Source organism: Chaetura pelagica, unplaced genomic scaffold (assembly GCF_000747805.2).
Source record: "Chaetura pelagica isolate M959 unplaced genomic scaffold, ChaPel_1.0 scaffold383, whole genome shotgun sequence".
Lineage (NCBI taxonomy): Eukaryota > Metazoa > Chordata > Aves > Apodiformes > Apodidae > Chaetura > Chaetura pelagica.
This window is the reverse complement of record NW_009952804.1, coordinates 764,315-788,183: the sequence shown is the minus strand read 5'-3', so window position 1 is coordinate 788,183 and position 23,869 is coordinate 764,315. Positions and strand designations below refer to the sequence as shown.

Sequence of the window (23,869 nt, the reverse complement as noted above, 5' to 3'; positions counted from 1 at the left end):
CCCAGACATTCCTCTCCTCCCACCACAGTTAGAAATATAAACTGCACATCTCAACAATTAAACCTACCCAAACATAGCAGCCAGGAGGGCAATTCCTTTTTAAGGTCCCAGGGATTCTAAGGCTAAAGCCAGAAACCCACTACTGGAGCAGGATCAGTTTCAGCTTATAAACACATAGAATAGTTATGCCAGAGATCTCACTGCCTGCCCTGTGACTAGGAATAAAGCAGCAATTTATACAACTGCCATTGTTGCCACACCAAAGGAGCTGGAATAAAAGCTTAGATCTCTCAAAATGAGGGTTTTGCCATTGCTTTCACCAGCCAGGACTTTCAGGGTTTGTTGTTGTGGTGGTTTTTTATGAAAAAAAAAAAAAAGAACCTTCAAGCCAGAGCTCTGAGTACTGTTTCAAATCTTAGGTACTGTTACACATACAAGGACTGAAAACAGAAGAGAATGTCAGATCTCAGTATGCTAAATTTAAACCCTTATATGTGACTAATGCACTGCTTGCAGTGACAGAAGCATGTGAACAGTTAGGCTTCCTACCTGAGAGTCAGTTAGCTGAAAGCGATCTTTGAAAGCCATGTAAACCAAGAAGGAGTTCACACCTGGTGGAAAGAGAGCAGAGGATTACCTTTGACATACAAATTGCAGGCACAGATGAAGCTACAAAACACACTTCTGCTCCTACAGAGGAAATGTCTACCTCCCAGCCCCCCAGCAAGCAGTAGTGATGGGCAGACAAATAAATTACTTTCATCTGCTGCAAAATGTGTACACACGTGTGCACACACAGACACACATACTCTTTGCAGAGCACAGTATAAAGCCAGGATCTCCTTGGCCATGTGGCATCTATTAACACAACTGATGAGAGGAGCCTGCACTCCAGCCGTGGGGACAGCTAAACCCCTAGGCTTCCACTTAACACTGGAGTAAGAATAATTCTGTGGATTCAGCACTGTTGGAGGCTGAGTAAAAAAATAAGCAAAATGCATCACAGACAAAAACAGAGACTGGGCCTGGCTGCCTGATCCCCCACTCCCTCCCGTGAGAACGATGAAAAATCTGTCTGTAAGCACACACTCTTCCACAGCAGGTTTGGACTGACCAAGACACAGGGAGTGCTCTTAAGTCAGCTTTCTCTATCCTGCCTTCTGAACCAGTTAAAGCTTTTACCCAGCACGTGTGGGAAAACACTCATTAGGATGTACAAGATTCAGTTTTTAAGTACAAACAGGATGGAAAATTAATCTAGTCCAAGGATGAAACGTCAAGGAAATTAGAGGGGGAAAACCTATGAGGTCATTTTATTCAACTCTTCTCCACTTTTAGCAACCAGTGCTGGATTGTTCCTCTTGGGCCTGATTCTTCCCTTGTTTACAACAGTTTAATGGTCAAACCTATCACGTACCTGCAACACTGATAACCAAAGGACCTGCACTGAACAAGGGTGCTCCCCTGCAGCAAGGGATTTACCCTCTGCAAACCAATGCTTGCTTGCTCACTGTTCCCCTCGCAGTGATACCAGTGTGTACCATCCCCCTGAGCCCTCTACCACAGGGACTATCCACACCTTCACAAGAAGCCAGAATGGGCCAAGCTTCTGTCAGGGCCCAGAACAGCTTTACTGAGATGTAAGAATAAGAAATTTCACAAGACCCAGTCCTAAAAAACAGAGAGGGAAAAGGCTTCCTTGAACCTTCAGTTACTGAACTTACCATGATCTTTGACCAGAGCTTCCATCTCCTCCTGGACACCTTTATGCCACTCAGTGATGTCCACATGCAGAGAGTAGTCGCAGCAGGATTTGCTGTCTGCCCATTCTCGCCACTGGTCAAACGCAGTCAGCAAACTGGTCCCTGGCTCAGGAACCACGTGATCAACTGGGAAAGACAACCAATAAATAGTAAATAAATAGTAAATGGCTGGTGCAGCAGCTTTCCTGGATGTCCAAGATAGAAAGCATACTCTGCAGAGGCTGCTGCTGAGAAAAAAAAGAGACAACCCTTCCCCTTAAAATATAGGAATTTGAAACACCTGGTTTCTGAAGTCCCACATCTGAGAATACAGCCAAAAAGCTAATTATAGAGCAGAAGCTGAAGGAAGCAGTTCAATTACTCCAGCCTGTTCACTGCAATTGTTTGTGAATGGAGCAAATGAAATCCTAGGGCAGCAAACACCAACCGCTGCAGAGCTCTCTCAACACCACTCCTCTGTTTGGTGACAAACGACACAGGCAAGATCCCCTGTGAGCATCAGTAAGCAGCGCCCAGGACTCAGCACCTCATGTTCAAGCAGTGCCTTTGTCTGCACCTCTGAAGATGCTAGAAAAGGTACCCGAATAGTGCACAGGTTTAGTACTACAGGCACAGTGACAAGTGTGGACTCCACACATGGATCAGAACTGCTTTGTGCTACACATCCCAAATCAGAGCACCTTCCACAGACAGCGTACAGGAAGAACTGGAAGAAACAGGACCCACAGCCTCTCGTGGCTGGAGACAACTCCTGACAACAAGATGGTCCTGCTTGCCTCTGGCATCTGCCCAGTCTGAGGATCACTCTGTTCCAGCCTAACACAAGGTCTAGTCACAGCTGCGTTCACAGGCAGCTACAGGACACTCCAGCAATGCCAGAGATGCAGAACAGCATCCAAGGGGACCAGAAGAGATTTGCATCTGAAGATTTACTGTTCCTCCCTATACTTTGAATAGCATTCACATTTTTATTTGAACAGACAGGATCTCTAAAATCTTTACCAGACACAGTGAAATAGAAAAAGCAAGTCAGCATCTCAGAAACTGGACTGCTGCTGAGAGAGTAGGAAAAGCAGGCAGGTCTTCAGGGGTCACAAACTGGGCAGGCACTGTTAGGAGGAGAGAGCCCTGGCTTGATTTTACAGCAAATCACACAAAATTTAAGTTGCTTCAATTATTAGCAGAGAAATTAAAGAAGTTTATTTTTAACTTTACTGGTGAATATCTGAGCTGCCATCAGCTCAGCAGTTAGCCCTAAATCACAACTGAGATAAGAGACAAAGTCCTTGGGCCCTGCTCGCTCTCGGTGAAGTACAAAAGCTTTGCTTCACCCCCAGACACCCACCCTAGATTTACTGGTTCTGCACTGCCTTAAGAACTGGATTTACACTGGGAACTCTTGACCCGCTACAAAAGCAATACAGCTTTCCTGAAGAACCCAAGAGCTTCAGCCACCTGTGTTGCTAAAGACATCTCCAACATTTGAGACGTGAAAATACTGTAGAAAGCTGAAAGGATTACCCAAAAGAACTATCCTTCCCACAAAACTCTGCCCATCCTCTCTCCCTTTTGCAAAGGTGACTGTGTGCAACACAACAGCAGTTAGCATATTTGTGCTCTTCCAAGAGGCTTGGAAATCTACACTATGAGTGAAAGCTCTAAAATTTGCTCAAGGATGTGCTTTTCACCACCCTTTGGGAAAAGCAACCCAGACTTAACTAGATGATAAACTGTCCTGTCTTTAAAAAAAAAATAATAATCCAATCTTCATTCCATGATCTCCTCCCCAGTGGTCAAAAACCTTTCACTGACTTCCAGACTGAATTGCTTCTTGGCCAGTGCATAGCCCCTTCTCACTCTGCCAAAGTTAATCTTTAGCTTAAGTAGTGTGAACAATAAGGAGAAAACAAACATTTGTCTCTGCATTACCAATGGGATACAGAGAAAATCAAGGTTTTCACAGCTGTCCAGTGCCTCAACATAAGACCTGTCTTCCTCAGCCCACTAAATAAACGGCTAAAAAATCCCATTTAATCTCTAATACAACACAGTAATAAATCCACCTCATTAAATGAAAGGTGCCCTAAAAGCTCTATCAATCCCCAAGATGATACATGGCTTATGGGCATTAGGAAATTCTGCTTGCAGGCACCAAGGGGTTAACACAGTGGAGTCTTCACAACCCAGCATGGAGCCCCCAGGAATGATTCTGGTGTCTGGGATCAGAGCTTTATCACCATCTTATTTCATGCACTGCCCAAGTATGACTAATGGGAGTTAGTGGAGGGAGTAGGAGAGGGGGTAAGGGAGCTCTGTCAGATCTTTGACAAAGTCAAACCACAGCTGGTTACAATAAGGATATGGGATGGAGGTAGCACTGCATATGTGCATGAAAGTCAGCTCTGCAGATTAGGAGTATCACATATGGAAGCTGTGCTGCCGACACATCTCAGAGCAGCTCCCTTGAGCTCACCAATAGCCAAATCACCCATCATCCCCACCAAAACAGAACATAGCTTGTTTCCATAGCAGCTCTGCCAGGCAAATATTACTGATCAACCACTTCCTTTTAAATTCATGTGGAACCAGTAAGCAAAAAGGCCTGAACGTGCTGGGCAAACCAACAGTCTTCAGAAGCTTGGAAATGAAAGAGTCCAAAGAGACTCAGTGAAGGAGCAACACGGTAGAAAATACCATGGGATGTCTGACACAGCATCCTGAAGCAGGAAGGACACTGTGCTGCTGCAGATGGGGCAGCAGAAGCAGTAACATAAGCAATGAGGAAGGTGGATGTAGCTCTAAGTGCTAGATATAACTCAGACACAAATACAAATGCCTCCTCAATTTTACAATCCCTTGTTACAATGGAAGGGGCCAGCTATATTGCATGGATCATGGCCTAAATGCCAGGTCTCATGAAAGGGTTGGGGTTTTCTGGAGAGTTTTCATTGTTTTGGGGTTTTTTTTCAGAAAAAACATAGTATCTAGAGCCCAAATAAATATGAAGGAGATCCTTTAAAGAAGAACAGTCAAGATTTATTTTTTTGTCTTCTGTTAAAAGAACTGAGCACTGCAACTACTTCTGCCTATGGATAGAAATCGCCCACGTACAACTCAGAGGAAGTTCTCCTTCCAGTCCTCAGGCACAGCTCAAGAGCTCAGAGTAAAACAAAAAGCTTTTTCTTTCAGGTCCCTGTGCTTCAGATCAGTACAAAGCAGCTGATGAAAGCTCCATCCACTGCGTTCCCACAGCCCTGGGTTCCCAGGATGACCCTTGGATATGATCTGCAGCAGGACCAAGGACACAAGGTCTTCTGACCCACAGGAGAACATAGCAAACCCAGCCATGGAGATTATCCTGGAGGCTTCCCATGTGAAAAGCAGTGTGCTGTCCTGACCCCACTGAACCACTTGTCCCTAGGGAACCCAACAGTTTACTGCCCCATCCTTCACTCCTTCACCTCGGAAAGCATTTTTTTTCCACTTCAGTGGCCTCATGTCTGCAGGACACACAGTAAACTGTTGCAAGAGGCTTGTTGTCACCCCTTTATTTTCTAGACCACTACAGCCTTGATCTCCTCTTGCTTCCAAGCCCAGATGTTTTCTTCCTGTTGTTGATTACTGCTGTACAAATGATGTCAGCTGCTGGGGTCTGAAAAGGAAGTTGCCAGCTCAATTTAAGCTCAAAGCTTGCTCCAAAAACAGAAACAAAAGGAAGAAAAAAAGAGAAGAGGAAAGATCCTTTAAGCATCACTTCATCAGTACTGAAACCTTCAAAGGAGGAATTAAATAGCCTGTGGTACTTGTAGTGGCTCCCTGAATCACAGTGCATTTCAGACCTAATCCTAGTATCTCTGTTTAACATACACTCTCAGCAAGTTAACTGGCAAAGCTGAGGTTAGGATTACAGAGCTTTCTCAGCTATGACCCAAAAACATTCTGTAGATTCATCTTTTAACCTTCTGAAAGGCAGAATCCAAAAATGCAACAGCCTGTGGCTTTGCACAGCAAGCAAGCTGGTTTACATCAGCAAAGTAATTGCTTTTTATAAATAAAAAAAGAAAACATGGATTTTGTACTTTACAAATAATCTAATTTTCCCTTGGTAGGATACTGTCAAGATTCCAAGATTACTGGATAGTCTGTTTATCTTTTTCCCAGACAAACCAATCATGTCCCTCTGGGCGGCAGTGGGATCCAAGCACCTGCATACCCAACATGCCATGATTGTTCCAGCCACAACCACTAAGACTTTAATTACCTTTGCAGTGTGCCTGGTTTTGCTCTCCCATCATCACCTACAGTTTCCACATTGCTTACAAGGTGCATCTGCTCTTACTTCCAAGTAATTTCCATCCGTTGTCCATGGCTGTTCCTCTGCCTGTCTCCCTCGTGATCCTTGGACAGATTAATCAGCTCAAGATTAAAGGCAGACAATAAGCTGAAGTGAGACAACAACACTAACCACTGTTAGCTTATCTGTGTGGCTTTAATACACCAGAGCTGGCGTTGAGCCACACTGAAATGTTGTATGTCCTGTGAGGCAAAAAGGCTGAATGCTGTGGGGAGAGATAATAACCCCCAGTGCATCAGGCACTCAATGTGAAATAAGGGGAAGGCAAATACTTACAGGAATTGATTTACAGAGAACTTTCCAAGTATGGGGGAAGATAAAATAGTATTGTTTTAACATAAGCATGAAAAATCTAAGTAGGGTAGAAGTGAGCACATCCATTTACAAATCACTAGCATTTACTACTCACATCACTGGGCAGTGGTTTAAGCATCCCCTTGTTCTTCATTCAGCTGCTAAGTCTCCTCACTTCAAAACCGCACGGACCTTCTAGCTGAACAATACACTTAAAATGGTGCCCACCTCAGCTTTAAATAGTGGCTTTATAAAAGGTTGCATCATATCTTGGCTTCCTCTCATAAACTTGGATACACTGTGGCTTTCTGGTCCTTAAAAGCTTTCCTGAAGCAGGGAGATATCTGCAGCTCTCACTGAAGCCCTGAACAATTGCCCAGTTTGAGAAGGGAGGCAGGTCTTCTGCATGGGCATGAGGTATCACACACAGAGGACTGGGGAAGCCTTAAAAAGTCCCATATAATCTCTCCCTGGCATTTAGAAGGTCCCAAAGAAATGCAGTTGAAGAGCCATGCCTTTATATTTTTGACCCCTCACTAAGCTCAAGAGAAATACTTGCTTCAAGTGGGAGAGCTGAACTCAGCTATTAGCCTTGCCTATAAAACAAAACTTTACTCTTTGGATGGATGTCCTCATGGGTGGGGACTAATGGGTTTTATAGCTTCCTGGTATTGTGACATGTTCCATTTTATTCTTTTCTTTTTTTTTTTTTTTTTTGCATCCTGCCTCATTTGAGCAGGCCTTGGCTTGCTAAAAACCTCTTCCTTGAATTTCTATTAATAGCTCTTGGTTCCAAGCTTACCCCTGTAAAGGTTTTTTTCAGCTGGTTTAATTACGTTTCATCTAAAGTATGCATGAAATGTTTCTCTGTCTTCAGCTAATTAACTCCACTACCAGGAAAAACTATTTGATATGGACAATATAAACGTGAATTAGGGTCAGATGTTACAAAAATTGTGTATGCAATAAAAACATGCATGCAGTGTTCCAGTTGCTATTATAAACTACAGTTTTACACGTTATTTCCTACTCCTACTAGCATTAAATCTGCCTATTGTTTAAGAGGAGTTTATAAAGTGAAAATCCTTAACATTTAAGCTTAACTGTTAGTAGGCAGATTTCCCCTACCCAAAACTTTAAATAGCAGCTTGATCACTATAAACACATCTGCCTGCTTAATACTACTTAATCTTCCCAGCAACTGCATGTGATGAAATCTGGTGAATTTATTGAGTTGTACATTCTGTCACAAGCCATTTTATTGAGAGGTTGTAATTAAATCCAGCCCTGGTAATTGCACAGCTCCCTGCTTAGAACTCTGGAGTTGTTGCTAGTCTAGGGCTGCTGTACTGTTCTCTACTGGCACTGGTGTGAACTGGGAGTAATGCTATAAAAATGAGTGAAATAAAATCAATACATGTAAACTCAACGTCAGGCCCTTAACTGACCCAAGAAGCTTCACAGATTACCCATAATCACAGAAATTTCATCCAGAAACTCCAAACCCTCAGCTAGTAAAAGAACACAATCCCTTATACTAGTAGTTATATATCATGACCCTTTTATGTCTCAAGAAACTGAGCTACCAAAAGCTGTCTTGTCCAGTAACAAAGTCGTTCAGAAGCCTCCCAGCAACAAGACTTATGCTGGAAGTATTCAAGCACAACTGCTAGCTTACCACCTCTGCATCAACTGAGGCTAGAAAGAGATCTCAGCATTTCTCCTGAGCTCAAAAATCCCAAATCAAGTAACCTAAAAGAGCCTCACATCTGGTATGATCTGATTTCATACTCAGCTCTCCCTATAACCACACTCTGGGTCATATTTTTGATGAAGGACAAGAAAGGACAGTGGCTAGATGGCTTTTAAGGTTACAGTCCCATGTCGCTGACGTACCTAAGATGATACACTTGAAGGTAATGAAAAGTCAAATAAAGAATTAATTTAATGCCCTGGATCCAGCAGATTTCAGCTTTATATACTTCAGGGGATTTATCTCCACACTATTTTATTGTTCTTGGTTTTTTTTTCCCTTCCAAGAAGAGACTGAGATAGAGATTATTCTGAAGAGGAACAACCCTCTGCACAAACCAGCATTTCCCATGCTAATACAACTACACAAGGACTGTACACTTGTATCTGCCAGACTAACAGAAGAAAAGGCAGGGTAAAGGCCATTGCATGTTGTTTTCTGTCAGATCAAATCCAGTTTATTAGACTCCATGCAGAGAATCAGAAGCTGGACCAGGCTCAGAAGAATTAGACACAGCCGTGCTACACTGATTACATTTTCAGATTGCTATGTTCTGTTATTCCTTCTCTGATGTCATCCAGATATTTCACTTGTCTTTTTAGCTGATTAGATCCAAAATATGATTCATAATTTAATGCCAGCTGGACACAAATGTAAAGAATAGGGGTGTGTATGTCCAGTCATTAATAACCCTCTTTAACAGCTGGAATGCCTACATATTAATAAGATCAGCTCAAAAAAGGCTCCGCTTCTTTACAGAGCAGGTTTATTGTACATCCAAGCTGTGCTTGTATCTCAGGAGGTCACCATGATGGAGGAGGCAGGGAGCCAAGTTCAGGAGAGATATTTAAGTGATTCCAAGATTTATTCTTTCTTTTAGGCATACTCCACACTTGAAGTCCACAAAAAAAAAAGTACACAGGACTTCAAAGACTTCCATATGAATTGGCCTGTGAACCTTGAGGGAGCGGCACTGAGCAAACCTCTGTTTGTAGCCATGGATTTCTAGTCAAGGCAAAACACAACTATAACACACATCTAAGGGGCAAAAGTTTGATCAGAAAAGGAGGACAACAGATGAAGTGCCGTAAGCCAGTTCTGTCCCTCTCAGGTCAGTGGAGATATACCCTGCCTGTCAGGCTTTTTCCACTAGCCAGGAAGCTGGGACAATTCTGGATTTGGATCATTGTTGCCAAGACCAGGTTTTAACTTCTCAGCTTCATTTTGTTGCCCATCATTGTCTCAAGGGTGCAGTGGAGATGAAGAGGAATACAACTGCAATGGAAATATGTGATAGTTCTGAGAGGACTTTATGTTTTCAAGACTAGGAAAGATTCATTTTTTCCCTAGCCAAAAAAAAAATATGAAGAATTCTGATTCTATAGAATCAGTTGGGAGTCGGTTTCATTTTTAAACAGCTTGTAAGACAAAAAGGGGAAAAAAAAAAAAATCTGCTTGGTGAACCTGTCCTTTCCTTTTGTGTATTTGCCATATAAACATCTCCCTTCACTGGACAGGGACCAGACACTTCCTCTCCTTGTAGCTGTGATGAAATGACATCACATTTTGAGGAAGAAGTTTTCATCAATCACCCATCATAACACTTCCACTGCTGGTAAGACACCACGAGTCCCAACTCTGTTCTCAGTTAAACCACTGACTTTGATGACTGTCAAACAGAACGACAGACAAGGAAGCAAGTACTCAATCAGATCCAGATGTCCATTCATCCATAGAGAAAACTGGTGGGATCTGATGTGGAGGTGCAGCAGAACCTGTTTTCTAAGAAACCTATTGCAGGACACAGATCAAACAGCATGTGCCCACTGCACACATCCAGTTTCTGCCTACCCATCTGCTAGTTTTCTGTCAACTTTGTAAGGCTAATACTGCCTGCAAAATAGCTATTGACATTGCTGCAATAATAACCTGCAGGAAGCCCTAACTAGATCATTCTTAGTTTAAACAGAAATTCTGTGACACAGTCCCCACCTGCCAAATTTCCTTCCTCCAGCTCTGAAACAGCTCTGGCTGCTCACCGAAGCAGTCTGGAATCTTCCCAGACCCATGAAGAACCCCAAGTTTGAAGGCACAAAGCACCATGTTTGAGGTACAAACGTGGATGGATAAAGAGTCCCTTGCACTTTAGTCTGAAAAGTACTTTGTACCCCACCAGCAGCTGAAATGTTTGGACACCAATACAAATCCTGATAAATCCTACCTGAAATAAAGAAAAGTCTGTTGGGAACCATCATTAACTGACATGCATTTCTGGAATGAGATTTTTGCAGCAATATTGGGTGACACCACCTCTTGCTGTGCTGTGCTTTGGGAACTTCCCCCTTCTCCTCTTCACAAAAGCAGTGCTGTGCAGCAGCAGGGACCCTTCTCAAGGAGCTCCTTTACCAGCTCATTTTGCCTGCAGGCTGTGCCAGGGAATTTCATTCACATGTAAAACGCCACAGAGTCCCCCAGAATCCAAAAATATACACACTGCACATATGTAACTGCTTTCAGGAACAAAGAAATCTGGGGAAAATATGCCTTAGAAACCGTCAGGAAGGGGAACTTCCAGAAGCCCTTTTTGATGTGCTTTAAAAATTCAACCAGAGATTTTTCAGTTAACATTCACATGTTAAAAGCTAATGATTCTTCCTATTACTTAAAATAGACTTTCAACATCCAGGAAGCCAAAAGCACTTTACTTTACCTTGTCTCTCTTTTACACAAGTTTTTGCTTTTATCCACACCCTGACAGTAACCTGAGCTGTGTATCATGAGCTGCAGGGACATGGATCCCAGTTGGGAGTGACAGGGACTATATAATTGCTAGTTGGCAGCCAGCATTTCACATCTCTCAGGCACCTCTACATAAAAATAATCACTTTATATTTATAATATGAGGGTCTAGGTGAACTTCAGTAATTTGAATTAAAGCATACAACTCTCAGCAACATCCACCTCCCACTACAGACAGCTAGCGACTGAAATTAAATGCCACAGCCACTGTCACAGAGGTGGTCCCAACACTAACTGCAGTGTATCAAGGGAAGCAAAGAGCTTTCCCAGAAGCCATAAGTCCTAAGTGCCCATTGCTGCATTTTTTTTAAATGCACATGGCTTCTATGGGAGTTAGGCTTGTGCAAAGATGCAGGCACAGCCCCAGGTTAGTAAAACTGGCAATTTATAGGCATGATTCAAGTATGCTAGACAGGAGGAGCTCATTTCTATTCCTTAAACATTTCTCCCTCTCACCAGAAAGATTACAAAAAGAATAGTTTCTAAGAAGCAGATAGGATCTATGAACTGAAGGCAGAGTGGCTGAAGGAAAGATGGAAAAAGCCTTCACTGACTCAAGATGTCAGCCTGCACTCTGCAGCCAGCATCACCTGAATCCACCCCAACTGATAAATACTGCAGTTAGTTTTAGCCATCACTTCTTTCAGGCATCACTTGCTTCCTTCCCCTGACACGCAAAGCTAATTCCCAACACGGAAAGTGAAAAGTTCCTGTCTGACAGGGATGGTTTCTGCTGAGTCAAGCTCATGGGAAGGTAGAAGCAGCCAAGGGACTGAACTCTGGTAGGAAGGCAAAAACCCGTGCCCAGAAAAGCAAGCCAAGAAAAGAGCTGGAGGCGCCATTTCCTGCTGTTTCCTTTAAGACCTTGTCTCAACTTGAAGATGATTAAGACAGGTTATCTAGCAAGATTTAATGCACATGCCCTGAAAACCTATCACAGGCAGCTAATGATGGTACATGAACCAAAGCGGATAATTGTATTTTGTTTTTTTAAGATTGCTTTTCCATCTACAGCAGACAGGCTTTTACTGGAGGACCCAACTTTCACACCTGCACCCCTCAAAGTATCACATGTATTTTCCAGTGATGTAAGGGGCCGTGCAAGATAAAAGACATTGGTAATACCCATTAGGTCTTTAATTCTCCTGCAGTCATCCATAAGACATGGGACTTAGGAATGAGAGCATTTGACATGTGAAAGCAAGAAAAGCACTTAAAAGCAGCTCTTCAGACAAAACACATGGACTCTTCTCCCTGCAGTGGGAAAGTAGCACTACTGATCCCAACCATTACATAGAATAAGAGGTACTAAGTGCTATTGCATAAACAGACAACACTGGTTATTTCTCCTCAGTGAGTGCCAAATCCCTCTTTTTGGATGCATGGAAAAATCTAGGTCAGTCACATCTGCAGGAAGACTGCACTGCCAGTGGTGTTGCCATTTCAACATTCATTTGTTCATAACTAAAGCAGAGTCTCCAGGCTCCAGCATGTGTGGAACAGGCTCCATTCAATCCTTCCTCTGCAGTGACAGGTGGAGTGGGTCCAGAGCAGCACAGGGCAAAACAGAAATGGAGAAAGAGCCCCACTCACCTGCTCTTTAAAACATCAGCATCGCCAAAAAGGCAGAAAGCTGGTAGAGGAGCAAGGGCCTGGATCCAGAGCAGCTCTGAGGAAGGCAGAATATGGGAAAATAGGGGAAAATATCTACTGAATTACTTACAAACAAGCTGCACAGCACTGCAGTGGTTTCACAGGACTTCAGCCCAAACCAGACACTACTCATTACACCTTTCAGGTCTAAGAGGAAAGATGCCCCGACTGGCAGGCAGAGTCATGACAGCCAGGGTTAAAGACACCATCACAGCACAGGCCTCCTGCAAGCCTCAGACAAAGCTACACAGCTCAAGTCCTCATCTGGTCCTCACGGGAGCCTATTCTCTCAGCAGCAATGAGACAACAAACAATAGTTACAGCCCAAAGGGGGAAAAAAAATTAAAATGCACACAGCAACACACAACATGTGCTGAGGACTGAGCAGCTGCTTCCTCCTGTGCTAACTGGCAAGAGACATCAAGGCTTTGGCAGATTTGTTACGTTCACTTCCAACAGGACCCCTCTGGAAACTCCACTAGAACAACAGAGGCGATCCCATCCAGCAGAACGTCAGTGTGGCAGGGATGGCTGGAAGCAGAGCTGGCCCCAGCAAGGCAGGCTGTGTTCCTACAGTAGCTGCCCTCACTACTGCAGGCAGAGATGCCTAATGGACTTAGAGGGGTTTAAAAGCATGAGAAGAGTAGCTCGCAACAGGGGAGTGCCCATCTCTGTTTACAGACAGACTTTCTCATTAATGATTTTAAGCCCACTCTGAAAGAAAGCAACAAACACACCAGCAGGAAGCTAGGACTCAGTGAAGCAGACAAGATTTAGTGTACACAGCTCAAGTCCTCACCTGGTCCTCACGGGAGCCTATTCTCTCAGCAGCAATGAGACAACAAACAATAGTTACAGCCCAAAGGGGGAAAAAAAATTAAAATGCACACAGCAACACACAACATGTGCTGAGGACTGAGCAGCTGCTTCCTCCTGTGCTAACTGGCAAGAGACATCAAGGCTTTGGCAGATTTGTTACGTTCACTTCCAACAGGACCCCTCTGGAAACTCCACTAGAACAACAGAGGCGATCCCATCCAGCAGAACGTCAGTGTGGCAGGGATGGCTGGAAGCAGAGCTGGCCCCAGCAAGGCAGGCTGTGTTCCTACAGTAGCTGCCCTCACTACTGCAGGCAGAGATGCCTAATGGACTTAGAGGGGTTTAAAAGCATGAGAAGAGTAGCTCGCAACAGGGGAGTGCCCATCTCTGTTTACAGACAGACTTTCTCATTAATGATTTTAAGCCCACTCTGAAAGAAAGCAACAAACACACCAGCAGGAAGCTAGGACTCAGTGAAGCAGACAAGATTTAGTGTGAATCAGTGCAGAGGCTGAAGAGTGGGGGGGGTATAAAAAGCACCAAGGGGAGCTGGGGAGAGGAGAGAAAGGGCCAAAAAGACTCTGCTCTCCTGTGTGGTAATGTCATTATCCTAACGACTGAGTTCAAGGAAGTCTCTACCCATATAAATCACCATAAACTTTCATAAAAGCAGGTAGACATTTTAATTACACTTCTAGAGAATTAAACATTTCTTCGCTGCAAAAGAGCCATGGCCAGCTGCTAGGAAATGAAACAAGCCACACACCCCAACGCAGCTTGTCTGCAGTGCTCGTCCCCAACCACACAGTTCCTCTTTCATCTTGGCTACTGGGTGCAAAAAGAAACAAAATTCAGGCTGGTGCCTGTGGAACAATGAAGTACTGTGTACACACAGCCCGAGAGACTTGGTGAGACACTGCAGCTCTGTGGTCAGGCCCTCGGACTCAAAACCCTTGGTTTTATACTTCCAGCTTGGCCACAAGCTACTGCACAACCACTGCTGCCACCTCCTTCTGTGTCTCTGTTTCCATCTTCTGCCCACAATTTAGACTCTTGCTGTCTTCCAGGACAGGACTAATCCTGATAGTATAAAATAGCAGCAGCCGGTAGGGTAGAATATGATGTAGTCTTCACTGGTGGGTCTAAACACCACCCCATGCCAAGCTGCCATCATCCCAGAACCCTGCCCAGCCCTTTTCTAAACCTTACTTTAAGCTCACGTTGCAGTTTAGACTCTGATCCTCTTTGGGTGGCTCCATTCTCTTAAGTCACACTCAGTTCAAAACCTAAGAGGTAAGAAAGCACACTAGACTGCAAACATGTCCTTCTAGCAAGGTGGTGATCTTCAGCATGACCTAGAAGACCTGGTGTCAACTCACCACAGATTTGATTGTAGCTGAGCAGCTGACACACTGCTGAAAATCCCTGCCATCCTGCACATGAGCTGTCTCTAATAGCAGGGTATAGCATTAGGAAGCAGATTGCAGCCCATGTGAAGCTCCCCTTCATTTTCTGAACCTTCCAAGACACAAAGGCTCATATCCCCAGTGTACATTCTCCATGTTATTAGGATAACTGCTAGTCAAGTTCAAAAGGCAGCTGGCTTCCAAGTCACCAAGGCAGAAAGAGCTATAATTTCTCTCACTGTAATTTCTCGCTATGATTATAACAGTGGTTGACTGAGTCAACACAGGCAATGTCAGCAAGGGATTTCACTCCAGGACAGCAGATACCCAGGAAGAAGCCCAGTCTGGTGTGGGGGGGCTGAAATGTGTGTGGGAGCTGGCCTGGATAGATACAGTTCTGACTAGGACATTGAACAGGCTCAAAGATCAGAAAGCCAGTAAATTTACACAGCTTAGCTTCATCCTTTCTGAAGGGCTAGGAGCAGAGAAAGGCAATCCTGCCCCCTCTGAAATGAGGGAGTTGTACCATTGACTTTATGAGGATTTCACCCATCACACTTAATATCACAAGACCTGGAGAGGCCACCCTGTTTTCAGCAGTGATATATTCCTTCTCTAACAGTTCCAGAGACTCTTTTATATCCAAGGCATCAACCCAGCTCAAGCTGGGACAACAGGGGCTCAAAAATGTAATCTTTAACTCAACAAAACTGTGGCTCCATAGGCTCCATGGGTGAGAAAGAACCTCTTGTAAAGGGCAACTGCAGATGGAGCCCTTTTCTGAAATTCCAGGACTGTTCTCTCTCCATGGAATACAGGGGAGCTTAGGGAAGTATTTAATACCCCTCTCTTCTGCAGAAGGTCTTCTGCAGATCATCCTGGAATCCTCCCTTCAACTTAATGTCCAAATGCTGCATTATGACATTTTAAAAGGGAGATAATCCAAGTTTTACCCAGAGTAACATTATCCTAAAAGACACACAGTGCTGTTTGTCTTTGGCTGACAAAGCCACACCAATATTGTTTTAAGGTAGGGACAGGATCATGCAAATTGCCCTTTCAGGAAAACAAACAAATCGTATCACAATATGTCACTTCACCTCTCAGCAGCAAAACCAACTGCAGCTTTTCATACGTTAGCAAAGTCAGCTGAGTCTTGCCTTTGGCACTGAGGAGGGCAGAGACAGAAGGATCATAGCTGGAATTCCTGTTCAGATGGCCTCCGTGGGATGAGTATCTAGAAAAATAAATCAGCCCTAACTCCTGAGTGCAGCAACCTAGAAGAGAGCAAAGACTGGAGAGCCCTGTGGGAACACAGGTGATCCAGAGCAGAAAGGGCTAATTCAGATCATCACCCCCAGCCACTCTCCCTCATTCCAGCTGACCAGGGGATGAGTTAGGAAGTCCCAGACTGGAGCTAGATCTGCTTCCCACCAGGACCAATCTTCACTGGGGAGAAAATGGGGCTTCTCAATTTGGTACCAGTGAAGATTCCCCACTCTCTGATACTGTAGTAATTAGTTTACTTAAAAGAGGAACACAAGTAAATGAGAACAGGGCTTGGAAACAATAGGTTACATTCTTGAACTCCTGTGTGCTTCCCTTGGATGAGTTTGCCATGAGAATTGAAGGAACAACATGGAATTTGATCTGAACTGAAAATGAAGTTCACTGAAACCAAAGCAGACATACAGGGTGAATTCCTGGCACTGCTGAGGTCGATGACAAAACTCTCCGTTACCTCGCCAAAGCCAGGATTTCACCCACGGGTTTTATAAAACCAACAATCCATAGAAACCTATCCAAGATTCTTGTTTTAATTTCATGGAAAAATGTACATAAAACAAATATTTCCCTGCAATGATTGTAAAGTAAACAGCCTTAAAGTGCCCTCCTGCATGAAAATGTGAAAGAAATTGAAGCATGAAGCTGACTAACCTGTTTTCTTGCCCAAAATAAGGGCTCTGTATAAAAAAGAGAAACTGATGGAGTAAAGGTATTTGTAAATAAATAACACCAAGTTTGTTAAAAGCACAAATTAAGAAACATGGGTGTGCTTTCCCACAAAGCTCACAGCCTCGAGGCTAGCTTTGCCAAAAAAACCCCAACAGACAGACACAAAGTTGGACAGGAGAGGAGCATATTCTCTTTTAAACCAGGCATGGTACTTAAAATATACAATGACATAAACATTAGCATGTCATTTTCAGGCTGCAATTTGTTTGTGATATTATGAATCTAGTCCACTAAACATCCCATTTATCATAAAAGAAAAAACGCTGCAAGGAACCACCTGCTTTGGAGAAAACCAAAGGCCACCCACCAAGAGCATGTCCAGGAGGGCAGTTCTGCATGCTTCACTGCAGAAAAACATGTTTGCAAATGCTATAATTTTGCTAAGAAGAGAACAGCTGACCTGACAGAGAGCAGAGACTCCAAAGCTTTGAAGTCTAGCTGGGTTCTTTATCCTGCTTTCCACTGTTCAGCTCCAGCTGCTGATACTTGCCCATCAGAAAAGTCTCCCCATCATCCTCAGCAGTCTAATTTCTGCCCTTGCTCTAGGAAGATGTTTTTGATTCAGAAATGATTGTGTATTTTGGTGTCCTAACCAGAGACACACAGGACTACAGGAAGGTCAAGTTTAGCCACCAGCCTCCTCTGTATGGTTTGCCCACAGTTGTCATCTACATAGTGCTAATTTTTCACTGCTGTATAATGAGAAGTTGGAAAATGGGTGGACTCTCCTCCAGTTTCCCTAACCCAGGGATTTGTCAGGAACAGCATCAGTGAGATATTCAGATACTACAGTCATCAAGACACATGCACATACGTGGAAAGGCCCAAGCATTTCTGAAGTGTGAGGTTCAGCATAGGTAAAATTGGGGAACCCAAGTAAAGGCCTACCTTGCCTAAGGAATTTCTGCTTAAAATGTTTTCTAAGGTGCCACTGGGGAAAATACTGCTGTTGAAAGCTCAGATGCACATGACAGAGAATAGTATTTTGATCTAATTCAACCTAACAAGGAAGAACAAAATGGTAATTCAGGTGTGAACCAGGTGTATCAATAACAAAGGAACAACCAATGAAACAAAGTTAATGAACTGAAGCTGAAAAAAAAAAATACTATTTCAGTGTTATTAATTTAAATTGACAGCAAAGATTTGAAGAAAAACTGGGTATTACTATGCCCAGTGAGACCATCCACAGCTACACCCTCACTTGATGTTTCCTGCATGCCTGAGGTTATCTTCATACACTAACTTTATACTCTAAAGTGATAACAATTTGAAAAATAATTTCCCAGGTTATTTTAAGGTTATTTATTTGAAGCACTACACCAAATTTACAGAACAAGCAACCTCTTTGTGAGGCCCAGACTCAGAAGATTTGTTTCTGAACTAGTTGCTTTAGCTGTGTTTGGATTGCTGGCTCCCACTCCCAACCTGCATATCAGTCAATCCAAATCTGCCCACCAGGCCAGTGACCATCCTCTAAAAGATGAGGATGTTGAGTTCCTAAGGAGCTGGGTTTGAACTGAGGAGGGTCAGGCCAACTCCTGGCTGTGCCTAAGATCTCTTTATATCTATGGATTGGACAATAGACACTAGTCCCTGTTCTGAACCAAGCTCTTTCATTTCTCTGTACCTGAGCTCCCCTCCTGTGAAATGGCAGCACCTCACAGCACATGAAAGAATCAAGATGTTCAGATATTGTATCACTTTACACCTTTATCCTTGATTCCCATACGTGGCACAGACTCCAGGATGCCATGTCGCAGTTCACACACAATCAACTGAACTGTAACTGAGGTTGTTATTTTTTTCTCTAGCTCAAACAAGGTTAACAACAATGACTCAATTATAAAGTTTTAAGAACCTGGCTCTAGCAAACCATCCATCTGTAGCCAAGGCAAGTGGGAACAGATAGCCTGGAAGTCATTCACCAGGCATTTTAGAGCTAGAGGGGAACACTGTGAGTGTCTAATTCTGGTGTCAGCAGAAGAGTCAGTCTGTCTTTTTGAGATATTTTCATTTCCTGATTTCTCTTTTCCCCTAAAAGAGGATCTAAGCACACAAGGAACAACTCTGCTGCTAAAGCTGCCTATATGAGTGGGCATGTGCAAGTTCTTAAATAAGTGGCCCAGTTTTCAAATACACTGGCATCAAGCTTTCAGGTGTGAACCATTTGATGGACATCTATCTATAGACACCAGGGAGAAAGGAACTGAGGCATAGGTATGTGGAGAATCTCCTGCTCACACTGGAGCCAGAGGTCAAAATGACACTGATTTCAGGAGGAGCAGACCCAAGAATCTGGCGAAGTCACACAAGTAGCAAGGTGAACCCTGCTGATACAGAAGAGTGAAATGACTGACAGCTGCAAAGTGTGGAAATCCTTCCATCTTGCTTTTCCACCCCCTTTTCCATAAGGTTTTCTCAGCAACCTGGACAGACATCAGAAATACCCCTGTGCTGGTACCTGGCCCAAAGCATCAAATGGCTTACACAGTCCAGAGTTTCTGTACTTATCTGAGAAACGGAAAAGTAAAGCTTTCCTGGAAGAGAAAAAGCAGCCAGCTTACTGATCATGGTGGTGCCCCCAGCCAGGGCAGCCTTGGTCCCTTGGAAGAAGTCATCAGCAGATGTCATCCCCTGCTCCGGCATCTGGAAGCGGGTGTGAACATCAATCCCTCCAGGAATCACCATCCTGCCATGGGCTTCAATAGTTTTCACTCCTCCTGGCACAATCAGATTCTCTCCTATTTGCCTGGGTAAACAGGTTTCAAACAGCAAGTCAGACAAAAACAAGACCAACAGCCTGTAAACATACACCCCTGTGCTACCTAACCTGGCTAACATTTGCTTTTTCCATATAAAGCAACCTACAGAATCAGCATGCAGAGCTAAAAATATTTTATTCCCCCCCTTGAAGCAGTTGCATAATTGAGAGCAAAATGAGCAATTACTTCAGGACCTCAAGGCAGTATTAGACTTAATAGGAAGGAAAAGAAGGAGCCACACCGGCAGGCAGCTGGAGAAGGGACCATGCAGATAATCAGGTGCACCAAACACAGCAAGAGCTTTGTGAGCAGCTTTACTGGGACTGCACTGGGGTTGCCAAGTGGCAGCTCAACACTTGGTTCTACCAAACTAACAGCAGTTCAGGTGTTGGCATTGTTTTGAGAGCACTGGGAGAATTCTTGTCTCTGTATTGTCTACTTCCTTTTCATGCATAAGTACTAGATGCTCCCTGCACAAATATAAACCCATGTAGACACCAGTTACCAAATTCCTGATGAGACCCTCGAAGGTCTCTCAAGTCTGGCTGTTCAGAGACTTATTTTTAGAAGTGCAACAGTGGATGACACATTGCAATTAATTAGCTGTCTTTGGCTGGCTTCTTTGACTTTCAACCTTGATTAACAAAACACATGTGCTGACCATTTAGCCAGAGCAGGAAAATTCCTTGTTTGTAACTTCTGGCTCATCCATTTTTTCCTAAGAGTAATTTTCCAAAGAAATCTGTAATAAATTTAAAGTGCCAGAAACATAGGTTTCAGGACTGAAAACACAGGAGTGTGCTAGAAGGAGGTCTGAGCCTTGATCCTCAAACTCATTTTTAACTTTAAAGGGGTTTGTATTGATCCTTGCATCACAGAATGATAGAAGACAATGCTGCAAGAGGTGACTTGAGTCCAGCCTCCTGCCCTAGAAAATAATTAGCTGTACTGTGATGCTGAATTCTGGATTAAAAGCATGTGAAGTCGTAACTCAGTAAAATGTTACAACACAGATAACTTCAAAAATACGTGTCATCTCAGCAGGGGGCTCTTCACATGGCTAAAATTAAGCACATGTAAGAACCTCATCTGACCCGCACTTTAATAACAGTGGGGCTTGGTCCTGTTTATTTAATTCAACACCTTGTTTTTTAATGTTCCTCCATAAAACAGGAGGATATATGTGAAATATTCATTTTTCATTGCAATCTAACATAGCTCACTGAGACAAAGTTATTCCTTGCTAATCTGCAAATCCCAATCATAACAGGGTATCAGGCTTCACTTACTTTATCAACCCATCTTCCATGTAAATGTCTGCATAGAAAGACTGGTCATCATTAACTATTTTACCACCTTTGATCAAAAGACGATCACTCTGCAACAAAAGAAGCACACAACAACACGTAATTATTCTGTGAGAGAGCTGACAGTCTGCAATGTCACTTCAGAGATAAAAGAGCAGAGACAGCAACAACCTCTGCATTATTCACAAGTGCATGTCAAGACACAAGTCAACTGCCGCACTTTGAACTGGAAAGATAAAATACTTTATTTCATCCACAAGTTCTTTCATCACACTAATGATAAAAAAAAAATAAAAATCAGAAGGGAAAAGGAGTTGGGTTCCAGCAGGCTTGTCTATTTGGCAGCTTCACTCATACCTGCAGTTTGCTACCAGCACCTAAAGCAAAAGCATTAAATAATAATACTTGGAGGGATGCGTAATAGCCACATCTCTTGTTTTTTTCTGCCTTGGTCTATGCAAGATTTCCTACATGCACCCACACCCTGGAGTCACTCCTTGGCTAACGGAGTCAACTGCTGTCAGGGAAATGGACCAAAAGTCTGTTGCCATGGGTTACACAACACAAACAAAGTCATTTTGTCCAGCGTAGTGATGTTTCAATGCAGTGGATACTTCTACTGCCTTTCCAGAGCACTACTGCATAATCAGATGGAAACAAGTACATATTAGCAAATAAATTAAGTTTATGAGGAAGATTTAAAAAGCAGTTATTAAAATTCCTTCCAATTAGAAGACAGTTTGGCAGGAACAGAAAGGTAATTACAGCTCAGCAGCTATCAGGCAATGTGCTTTTATCACAGCCCAGGTTACAGCTTGCTTTGGGGACATTCTAGGTCAAAAACAAATTTATCTTTTTTGCAGTAGTCATAAACCAGTGAAACACACTCTAGATGGGGAGGAAAGTTAAAAATTACTGCTATATTCCTCTGGTTCCTCCATTCCCTACATTACAGATCCACACGTTTATGGCAAAGCACAGACAGGTTATGCAGTGTTCAGTTTAAACTACACCCTGGCACTTGTACTTAGGCTGCTTCTCTTTCCTCCTCTCCAAAATGTCTTTGTAAGAGAACAAAGCTAAACCAGAACAGCACAGCCAGAGACTGCTGAAACTAAAAGCTGACTTCAAGAAGGGGCAGAGAGCAGGACTTAACCTTCTGGTGCCTTGAACTTAAGAGGACAGTAATAGTGGTGCCCAGGGACCTCATCCTGAGCTGGGCTCTGCTGGTCCCACAGAAGCAAAGAATCAGGCATTTTCTTAAAGAGCTTGTAACAGAACTGAAGAGCTGGAGCACCCAATTCTGAACTGACACAAGCTGACATGGCTCTTCTAAACGCCAAAAGAGCTACATTAATTGCAGCAGCTACTGATTTATACCATTATACCCACCTTCTATGTAACTGCCAAACATACATGAGACAGTGTCTCTCCTTCCCCCTCCTTTTTTTTTTTTCCTTCTCCTTCTTCCTACTGCTGCAATGGAGTTTCCCTGAATAATGCCACCAATTCAAAACAAAACAAAAAAAAAAAAAAAAGAAAGAAAGAAAACCCCAAGATTTAAATTTAGGATCTGCTGTGAATGCCAATAAGCCTGAATGAATTAACTTGGGGCGTGAAAAACCCACTTGTCTTTCAATGCCAGCCTCTACAGCAAACTGCCCTACATGTTTACCATCTCCAGAAACACTGCAGTATTTATGCCCACCTCTAGTGCTGACTCCTTGTGCTATTAAAAAGGCTGGTTAGGAGTGAAACCAGCCCGTTTAGCCACAGATGTCACTGACAGCTCAGGTCCTCATGCATCAATTAGGGAAAAAGGAAACAAAATAAAAATATATATATATACTAGCCAAAAAAATGCAGCCTGGACCATTTTAATGATGCTCTGAATGCTTCTGCTAGTGAACAGGTCTGCTGCTGCAGCAAGCTCTAGAATCACTGTGAAGCTTTCTGCTGGTTTCAACCACCTTGGAGACAAAAGCACACGCAGTTTGCAAATGTGGGAGGGCCTGCCACTAAATCGGTGCTTATTTCCCCGACTGATGCAGTCAAAACAGGACAACTAGGCATTGATTATCTTTCTTCTTCAAGCATTAGTCTGGGTAGATCAATTCTGGGTTTATACAAGAGTAAATAAGGCCAGGATCTGATTTATTTTTTTTCTGTGTACAAGAGGTTTGCACGGGGTGCACAGCACAGAAATCAGAGCATTCGGTCAGAAGAAAAATGCGTCATGGTGCTTCTGGCCCCTGACAGCAACCCAGCAGCAGCCTGCATCCTTATTCAAATACAGGCACCTTTTTAAACTCTCTCCATTGGACTCCTAGAGGAAAAGCATCCCCTCCTCCGGGGGAAAAAAAAATTAAAATAATTTTAAAAAAGGATGCTCCATTTATCATGTAACGATTTTGTGCATCCCCTGCAATTCCTACACATCATTTAAAATGTAACTGCACAGCCCAGCGGCTCCTGCCCAAATGTCACACTTCAAAGCTCCATTTCAGAGCTCACTTTTCTGCCTCCGAGGCTGAGGAAGGAGGACGAGGATGGGTGTGTCCGTGGGGCTGGGAGAAGGAGCCGCTGCCAGGAATGAAAAACTGTTTCAAAAAAAACAATTATAAATGGCTCGAACAGTCCCGTTAGGTGCCAATATCTTGCTTTATGTAACGAAAAGTTAGTACCGTCGGACCTGCAATTACCTGCCCTAAAACCCGTCTCCCACAACAAGGAAATCAAGGGAGGGGTTTATATAACGGCTCCTTCCCTTTTCCCCCTGGATTGCATCGAGGAATGGACCAAAACGTGCGCCTTGCGAGAAGCTTCTCGGGGAAGAAAAAGGGAATCCTGTTCCATCCCCAGCCGGCCGGGGCAGGGGGCTCCGGCCCACGGCTCCCCCCTCGGAGCCGGGGGGACGGGCAGGGGCAGGAGGGGGACGGG

At 43.6% G+C, this 23,869-nt stretch overlaps 1 protein-coding gene across 3 annotated transcripts in view; it reads right to left on the bottom strand.

Moving 5' to 3' along the window:
* Window positions 1-23,869, bottom strand: part of DPYSL2 (dihydropyrimidinase-like 2) — a 50,568-nt gene that overhangs the window by 15,441 nt on the left and 11,258 nt on the right. For 2 of the 3 annotated variants that reach the window (XM_009995009.1, XM_009995008.1), the window contains exons 3-6: window positions 20,912-21,000; window positions 19,425-19,609; window positions 1,725-1,889; window positions 550-611 (exon numbers count right to left, since the gene is read on the bottom strand). In XM_009995009.1, coding sequence (XP_009993311.1) covers window positions 550-611; window positions 1,725-1,889; window positions 19,425-19,609; window positions 20,912-21,000 — 501 coding nt within the window. Of the gene's footprint in view, window positions 1-549; window positions 612-1,724; window positions 1,890-19,424; window positions 19,610-20,911; window positions 21,001-22,918; window positions 22,936-23,869 lie in introns of those variants that run through there. The other variant, XM_009995010.1, reaches the window with a different exon arrangement.